The sequence below is a fragment of the Aulonocara stuartgranti genome, assembly GCF_965226115.1.
Source record: "Aulonocara stuartgranti genome assembly, chromosome: 5".
NCBI classification, from domain to species: domain Eukaryota; kingdom Metazoa; phylum Chordata; class Actinopteri; order Cichliformes; family Cichlidae; genus Aulonocara; species Aulonocara stuartgranti.
The window spans coordinates 11,297,596-11,306,844 of NC_138943.1; the positions used below are offsets into that span (position 1 = coordinate 11,297,596).

The following is a 9,249-nucleotide window of genomic DNA, read 5'->3' on the forward strand; positions in this document are numbered from 1 at the left end:
GGGCCCGGCGTTCACAAAGCTTCCCAGAACCAATAGCAGCTCCAAGGAAGCAAATTCTAAGAATGCTTTCAGAGGTAATAATGCTTTCTATGAATTTTCCTTTCAAGTTTGGATTAAATTCTGGCACAGATGTGTTATTCACAGGCTCATCTCAGCCTTTAAAAGAGCACTTCAGGTGAAAAGCTGGAGGAGGTGTTTCCAAAGGAAGGAGAGGAAAAACACAGAGCAGGTCTCCCCTCCAAGTGTGGAAGTATAGATTATACACAACTCACGTAATCCTTTAGTCAATGGGTTTAACTTTTAGATCAGGGTTGTTAGAATAATTTTACACTGTGGACCACTTACAGCGCAGTTTTATCTTTAGCTGTCTCGAACATTGAAACTGTTGTTGAACATGAAGGTTTTCAAGTTATTGGGTTTACATAGAGAATGACACACTCAAGCATGCAAACGCTACCAAAAGCACAACCTTCTTGGAGGTAATAACCTATAAAATACACATCCTAATTGTTCCTTTCAGTGTAAAGACTTCAACTACACATTGAATACATGTCATAAAGTGGCTGATTAAAGGGAAAATTTGAGAGCAGACACTGGACAGAGAAGAAAAAGGGAGAGATAACTAAATTTCAGGTGTTTGGACGAAAAACAAACATGTGAGATGCTGAGCTGCCACGCGTGCAGGAGAAATGTGATGGTCTGAGGAGCTTCGATGCTGGCAAATTAGTAAAACAGATCTTGATCACAAATCGGTCAATTATCGCTCAAAGTGATGGCTCGGCTGGAGAAAGTTTCCTACCTGAACCGGACAACAAGCCAAAGGACACCCCAGAACTGCGCAGGAGCTATTCAGGGAAGAAGCTGTCAGCCGGATTTCTGTTACAGTGGCCAGAACAGTCACTGAATTTCAATCCCGCTGAACTATTTACAATCAAAAGGTAATTTTATAGCACTGCTGGCTGACAAACTTAATTCTGCAAACTTTTAACATTTAATTCAGCCATCAAATAGAAATAATAAGTTATAAGTCAGATCATAGAGCCATCTTTTTTTTTTTTTTTACATCCATGGTTAATTTGCAGTTTATTACCAGTGCAAGACTTAAAGTTTAAGTCACGAGTTTAACTCATATTAGAGGTGAAGTGGCTCAACAGAAGGTCAGTGCATGAGATTTTCTTTACACACAGGACAAAAACACAGGTGAGTATTTCATCTGTGTGTCAGTGTTTTCTGAAAGAGCATGCTTACTTCAAAGATCTAAATAATTAATAACACAACTTAATAAATAATCAGCGCTTCTTGTGATAAGTCTTAGATGATATTTAAATGGTTAAAATTCTGTTGTTTTATTCAAAAATTTTATTTCATTAACTGATAGTGGAAACAATACTATAGAAATGAAGTTTTTGTTTTTTGTTTTTTTTTTAATAAAGAAAATGATATATAGTTTTCATATATTTTGTACATTTGCAGGTAATGTAGTTGAAAATGTCCTAAACTATTAAGGGTAGGACCCCCTAGACCAGGGATGTCGAACTCCAGGTCTCGAGGGCCGGTGTCCTGCAGGTTTTAGATCTCACCCTGGGTCTACACACCTGAATCAAATGATTAGTTCATTACCAGGCCTCTGGAGAACTTCAAGACATGTTGAGGAGGTAATTTAGACATTTAAATCAGCTGTGTTGCATCAAGGACACATCTAAAACCTGCAGGACACCGGCCCTCGAGGCCTGGAGTTTGACACCTGTGCCCTAGACACTCTGTCAAATTAATGTTCCCACTCCTATCCAAATTAAACATGAACTTTTGCACCTGTTGACTGTTTGATGTTGTTTTTGTAATTTTTCTGCTTTTTTTTTCTATGGATGACATAATTAATAAACTGTTTAAATTATTTTTTTATTTTAAAATTAATTTATAAACCGCTTCGTTACTATTTCATGTCATAGGTTGTGAGATTTTTTTTTCTTTACATAAGAAATAATTAAGGTTCAAGGCAGGCAGGTAGAAACATATGGAGGAACATAAGTGCTAAAATGAAATAAATACTAAATTAGTAATTAAACGTGTCATTAACTAATTACAATTGGAAATTATTATCTAAATATTCCATATTTAAATAAAATTCCATACATTTTTCATGCACAACATTCAAAAAATTATGTATTCATTCCTTTTTTTTAATCAGACATTTAATTAAATATTTAATCATGTATTTAATGTTGGCACTCGTGGCCCTCCAGTTTCCTGCATGAAGGAATTGAAGTAAAATTTGTGGCAGCTCATGTAGTGAACACCAGGGGGCGGTAAATCCCAGCAGGGGGATTTAAAGCTGCTGAAAACGGTTAGAAGAAGAACAAAGATCGGCTGTGGTGTCCACATGTTCCTGAGCTGTGTCTGTTTATTACACATGACATCTGATGTTAGAGGAATAAAACAAGAAGAGGAACAAAAAGAAGTATAAAGCGACATGAAAGCCTCCTCTTTAGAGAGTTAAAGGTAAGATAAGAGCAAGAGGAGACACGCTGAGGTTTCACAGCATCTGACAAGGCTGTGCTGAAAGGCTCCTGTGTGTACAAAAGACAGTAGACTTTCTAAAGTGTTTAGCGCTGTACTACTCGAAATGTGTCTTATTACTAAGTAATTCCTAACAAATCCATTACCGGAATAATTTTAACTGTTCTAAATGTAAATAAAACAGTGTGCAGTAATTTCCAGAGTTTCAGAAACCCAGATTTAATTCAGCTTTGAACCCAGAGAACAGATCTTTAAACTGGAAAAATGTCCATTTTAAATAAAACTATTATCTCGTTTTGTCGCTGCTGGACTTTCTAGAGAGGATTTTCCTCCCATTGTTGCCTGATTCTAGCTGTTCAATCATCCTGGGTCTGCTTGTCATCATTTTGTGTTTCATGATATGCCATGATTTCATGATAAGCATTGTCTTTCTGAGATGTACAAGCTCTTCTCTGAAAAACATGCCTGTGGTTTTTAAATGTGTATATACCTTTTAGCATTGATGGTGCCTTTCCAGATGTGTCAGCTGCTGGAACTAATGCACTTCCACAGTTTCCTTAGTATTTTGGATGCAGTGTCCATGTTTTTCAAAAAGAAATTTCAAATTTTGATTTGTCTGGCCACAGTTTTCCACTTCTCTTCAGTCACTTTTAAGCTTTGGCTCAGAGAAGACGGCAGTGTTTCTGGATCATGTTCACATATGGTTTCTTCTTTGCATGATGGAGCTTTAACCTACATTTGTGTCTGAAACAATGAGCTGTGTTCACAGATAATAATTTGGAAGTGAACTGGAAGTGTTCCTGAGTCCATGCAGCAATTTTTATGGCAGAATCAGGTCTGTTTTTAATGCAGTGCAGCCTCAGGGCCTGAAGATCACAGTGTTGTGCACAGAGCCTTCTCCAGATTCCTTGAATAGTTGAAAAGATATTATGTGCTGCAGATGATGAGATATTCACAGTCCTTTCAATGTCATACTTAAGAACATTATTTTTGAAATTGAGCCACAGTTAGTAGATGCAGTTTTTGCAGACTGATGATCATCTTTAGTTCTGAGAAACTCTGTCTCTTTAACGTGCTCATTTTTATACCCAATCATGTTACTGACCTGAGTTTAGAGCTGTATGTGTGGTTAAGGTTTTGTTTCTGTTGATCAGACACTGTTTGAAGATGCTGAGTGATTCTGAGGTTGCAGAGCTGCTTTCCTTCCTGACTCCCAGCACACGTCCAGATGTCAAAGGTCAGGCCACTGAGTACATCCTGGGACTGTCTGGAAACAGGTGGGAGGATTATTTAAAGTGACTTCTGCCATAAATGTAGTAAATATGTACATATTTCCATCTTTTTACTTTCTTTTTCCCCTGTGTTTGATGTCAGGGATGGCTGCCGCTTTCTCCACTCTAAACCTGATCTAATTGCTGCCCTGTTTGCCCTGACCTCTGACCCTTCCATTGCCATAGTGAAGGACTGCTACCACATCTTTATCAACCTGTCAGCCGATGAGACTCTTCATCAGGTAGTGGACTCGAGCGCAGCCCTTGAAAACTTTGTGTGTTCACTTTATTTCCTTTTCTAAAACAAACATGTAACGGGCGTTTGCTGGTTGTTGTGTGTCCCTCAGGTTTTGGTGAAAGATGTCAAAGTTGTCCCCGTGTTGTTTAAGAACCTTCTGGACCCCGAGTACCTGTTCTCCGATCAGATCTGCACCATCCTGTCAAATCTGACGCGACACGAGAAAACCTGCAAGATTTTATTCAAGGTGCGTCCAGTCAGAGCGCTTCATTTTAGGACTGAATTCATAATCATTCTAGCTTTACCGTCATGTTAATCTCCTCCTCATGGATAATGAGAGACAAACTGTTTCTGTTTCAGGTGCTGCAGGAGGACGTCGGTATGGCACAGCTTGTTCAGATCTTCTGTACTGAAGGTTACAATAAGAACGCTAAACTGCACTACCTGGGTCCTCTGCTGTCCAACCTGACGCAGCTGCCTGAGGCCAGAAACTACTTGATGGACAAGGACAGGTGACTGACTTCACTGCTGGTCAAGAGCTCAGAGACAGAGTTGGGGAGACTCGATCATACACAGCTTTTTCTCTGAATATTAGCCTTTTAGGTCACTGAAATATCACCCTTTGGAAAACAGATGACTCGGCTGATATCCTCGTCTCCTCTTTCCTCCATCCTCCTGCCTGTGACACACAAATTGCTCTTGCTGCGTCATCTTGTTTGTATTGACATTCGACTGATTCGACTGGGACATATTGTTAAAATTACACTTTTGTTTCTAAACACGTCTGAGGATGCTTCTCATCAGTTTTATAAATTGATGGTCAGGAAAATGTGCTTAAATATCTTTACATTAAAAGAAAGGAGAACACTTTTTACCAGGTCATCGGGCGTTAGTTGTAGTTCTCTGGCCTGCTTGAGAGACTTCTTTTGCCCATGAGCTAAAATGAGTTAGGCACCCTGCTTTATAACACTGACATGCTCTGTTTTTGGAGAACAAAGCAGGATAATCTGGTTTAAAAGAATAGGTGTGTATGTGTAGATAAGGACCCAGTTTTATTAAAACTGTAAGTACAATTTTTCCACCTACATGTCCAAAAGTAAAATGAAGTCAAAGAGAGCTTCAAGAACCTCCTGCATTGCCCCACAGGGGACTAAATGTTTACAGAAGAGGCGTTCTGACCCGAGAATAACGCTGACCTGGGACAAGCTTTGCTTTCTGATTTGCACTTGTTATACCGACAACATCTTAGATATTTGAGAGGAGCTTTCACATGCTGAGGCTTGTTGGAAGTTAAATTACTGGCAAAATGTGGTTCATGACTGGAGGTGCATGTTCACAGTCAATTCTCTTAAAATTACACACTGCCATGCTTTGACCCTGCAGCATGCACTAATGATGTTTGGGTGTGTTTCAGGTGTGTAGTCCAGAGGTTGCTGCCCTTCACTCAGTACCAGTCATCTGTGGTGAGGAGGGGCGGAGTCATAGGCACCCTGCGCAACTGTTGCTTTGACCACGGTGAGACACACATTATTGAAGTTTAGGCTAAAGTCACCGTAGATAAAAAGAGTTAATTGGAGCCTCGGCCACATTTTTTACAGTGGAGGTTCAGATTTCTGGTTTAGGGTTAGAGTTTAACCTCAGTGATGTCGCCTCCACAACACCAGATTTGTTGTACCTCACACCTCTGTTCACTCTGCAGCTCATCACGAGTGGTTGCTAAGCGATGCTGTGGATATCCTGCCTTTCCTCCTGCTGCCGCTGGCCGGTCCAGAGGAGCTGACAGAGGAGGAAAATGAAGGTGTGTGTTTATATCAGTAATATCACTTTATATCAGTAATATTTCATATTTCAGTCTGATCTACCTTGTTTCCTCGTTGGCATCAAACTCCGGTTTTATCCAAAATAAATTAACACTGCATAAGAAAGCCACTCTGTCAAACTTGGTTGCATGTTCCATTTCTGTAAACACACAATTTGCAGATTATTTTGACTCAATTACACAACCTGCTATATGAATAAGAATAATACAATTTTTAATTAAGTTTATTTATATAGTTTTTATTAAAACCAGGGATACGGAAAGGTTTTAAATAATAAATGTAAACTTCCTGGGTAAATTATATAGAAAAAGAACAATTAAAAGAAGATACTGACATGCAGGGCAGTGATCCTCTCCACTTTTAGTTTAAAAAATGAGAAGTAACTGGAACATTCACTACTGAAAAAGAGACGCTACCAAAAACATGACGTGAGATTGATATGTGACAAGATGTTTAATTAATTTAATAGCCAAAATGTGAAAATCACTCACTCATGAAGTTGCCAATGTTGTTTATCTGCTTGTGGCACAGGTTTGATATTTTTGTTGCCGTTATTGTTATAACCTGATTACTGGGTTTGAGCTTCTGCTGCAGCTCAACACTCAACACAGTGCTAACACACTGGTGCAAAATACCACACAGCAGCTTCACAGGTGGTTTCTGGTCTGAAACCAGCTCCACACATGCTGATGAAAAAAAGACTCTTTCCTTGCAAAAAGCTAACATCCAGATGGCTCTAAATAAATTGGACTTCACCATGCAGTGCTTAGACTTGACTAAAATGATAAATAAGTGTTGGAAGGATGACCCAGAGACATGAAAGGTAAAAGTTTTACAGTTTACATACTGTGAGTATTCTAGGGTCCCCTTGGGTCCATGGGATGTGAATCTTTTTTTTTGTGTGGGCATCTGCTGTGTGCCATCCTGTGAAGAGACATAACAATGCACCGTGTATCTTGAAGTGGACTTTAATAAATAGCACTACTTATCCTTGGTGTCTGCAACTTTCTGCATTCTCAGCCGTGCATAATCCCTGCATCAGTGAGATTGTCATGATGGTTTAACCCCTCAAGTATGATTAGAGTCTGGGAATATAATGAGCTGAGAGCCACAGACAGCATCATATAATATTGAGAAAGAAGGACTAAGAGACTATTATTTTATTAAATCCATTTACTGCTAGTTGAGACTCTAACAGAACCTAATTTACGGTCCAGGCCTGCCTGTCGACCTGCAGTACCTCCCCGAGGACAAGAAGCGAGAGGAAGACCCAGACATCCGAAAGATGCTCCTGGAAACGCTCTTACTGGTACAAAACCACAAACATTCGGAAACAAACACACGCACACAGATTAGGTAATTATGTTTTTATGTCAAGCTCCTCACTGCTTGTCTCTCTATGTAGCTGACTGCAACTAAAGCCGGCCGGCAGATGCTGAAAGAGAAGAATGTTTATCCAATCATGAGAGAGTTCCACCGCTGGGAGAAGGACGCCCACGTTACAGCGGCCTGTGAGAAACTGGTCCAGGTAGGAAAAATCTAGATGTTTGGTTATTGTCTAAACTGGAAAACTAACACCTGAGGGGCACACTGTGAAGCAAGATTAAAGTGGGCTTAAAGTTGGGGTGTCCTATGTCACAGAGGTGGCTCTCTTTTTACCTAAATAACCACGGTAACTTGTGCTGAACCAAACCCTGTTGGGAGCAGTTTATGATCAGGGTTTTAGTACCTTACTAAATACTGAATGTGTGTGTGTGTGTGTGTGTGTGTGTGTGTGTGTGTGTGTGTGTGTGTGTGTGTGTGTGTGTGTGTGTGTCACAGGAATTTGCATTTATTAATGCAGAAAATGTATAAATGTTGTCATTCGTGATTCTAGTCTGCTGCGACTAACACACCAAGAATAGCTGTCCAGTCAACACAACTGATATGCTTTGATCTTTATTAGCCTACGAGACGGTAACCTTTTGTCTCTTTTGTGAGAGTGCTGATTTTACTTATATTATTTATGTTCTTTATAGACTTTTAATCTGCATTTTATCATCATCTGATTGGAGTAGATGACACTCATAGGGATCATTTTGTGTGGAAGGATGAGCTGTGAATTGCCCATTTTTATTTCAACATGCTCGGAGCCTGAAATGGAAAATTTGGCTTAATAAATACAGCTAATAGTCACATTCGTGATACATGTCAACCCTGGCTGTGTTGAACTTTATAGCTCTCAGAATAACTAAAAGTCAGTAAAAATGTAATAGTAAACATTTATTAATTATAGTTTTGGACTTATGAATAAAAACCAAACCTATTCTATTCTTGTTCCTGTGTTGTTTCAAAGCAGGAAGTCAGTGATGTGCTTTTCTTTATTCATGTCATGTAAGTAAAGGGGGGCCTCGAATGTGAAGGTGTAATGCGATTGTATCTTAACTCACCCAGGTGCTGATAGGAGATGAGCCGGAGGAGGGCATGGAGAACCTGATGGAGGTAGAAATCCCTCAGGATGTGGAGGAGAAACTAAAGGAGGCCGATGCCAAAGAGCAGGAAGAGCTGGAGAAAGAGGAGGAGAAGAGGAAACAAGCAGAAGAGGAGGCCGAGAAAAAGAAGAAGAGTGATTCTGAGCAGACAGACAGAGAACAGGAGAGTGGACTGATAAAGTGAAATCTATTTTAGGCTTTTTGTCATTCAGATAGAAGCACTGCTTTAATGTGGCTGACTCAGGTGTAACAGGAAAGAGATGCTGCGCAGTCACGTGGAGTCGGTGCTGAGGACAGTGGAAGAGAAATTACTCTTTTACCGCATCAGTGAAGCTGATCAGCTTATTTTGCTGATTAAACCACAAAGAACATGAGGGGAAAAAGCTTGAAACTGATCTGACGACAGTACAAGAATCTCTTTAAACATCGAGTCATTTTCATGTGTTTCATGTGTATTAAACTTGATTTATTTTCTCTCTGCTTTATAAAAAGTGATGAGAAGATTGAAAAGAGTGCTCCAAGAAAGGAGACGTGTTCAAATAAATGTACGCCATCATAACTTTTACACTAGAGTGGCTGTTGGTTTTATTGCTAACACTTTGTAAAATTTCTCACAACCACACTATGACATCAAAGACGTTCATCAGTATTTATGAGAAAATTACAGGCTTTGTTTGAAATGACCAGACTTTGAAACAAAGTTCAGTAGGTAGGACCTGGACAGTGAATTTGTTTATAAGGATGGAGTTCCTGTGGCCCCATCCAGCCCCAAAGAACCACATGGGCCTGCCTTCCTGTGTGGCCTGCACCAGCAGGCAAGGCCAAAGGGACTTGGGCCATCATTGATTGACCGGTGGTCAGAGGTGGAGGCCCTGGCAGTCCAATCCTGTGCTGCCAAAACTGGCAATTTAAACGCTTTAACAAAATGATTT

General features: G+C 39.9%; 1 protein-coding gene across 1 annotated transcript; it reads left to right on the plus strand.

The window, feature by feature from the left end:
* Positions 1-2,316: 2,316 nt before the first annotated feature.
* On the plus strand, positions 2,317-8,882 carry hgh1 (HGH1 homolog). Its single transcript, XM_082535005.1, has 10 exons — positions 2,317-2,499; positions 3,672-3,794; positions 3,892-4,030; positions 4,136-4,273; positions 4,387-4,538; positions 5,441-5,541; positions 5,726-5,824; positions 7,064-7,155; positions 7,252-7,374; positions 8,280-8,882. Exons 2-10 carry the CDS (start codon positions 3,685-3,687, stop codon positions 8,499-8,501), a joined length of 1,176 nt encoding a protein of 391 aa, XP_082391131.1. The 5' UTR covers positions 2,317-2,499; positions 3,672-3,684; the 3' UTR covers positions 8,502-8,882.
* The last annotated feature ends 367 nt before the right edge of the window (positions 8,883-9,249 follow it).

Bases quoted from the DNA above. Each gene is read 5' to 3' on its own strand.
- hgh1 (XM_082535005.1), top strand. From the start codon at position 3,685: ATGCTGAGTGATTCTGAGGTTGCAGAGCTGCTTTCCTTCCTGACTCCC. The intron at 4,031-4,135 runs GTAGTGGACTCG...TGTGTCCCTCAG, and splicing joins CCGATGAGACTCTTCATCAG to GTTTTGGTGAAAGATGTCAA. The intron at 7,156-7,251 runs GTACAAAACCAC...CTCTCTATGTAG, and splicing joins TCCTGGAAACGCTCTTACTG to CTGACTGCAACTAAAGCCGG.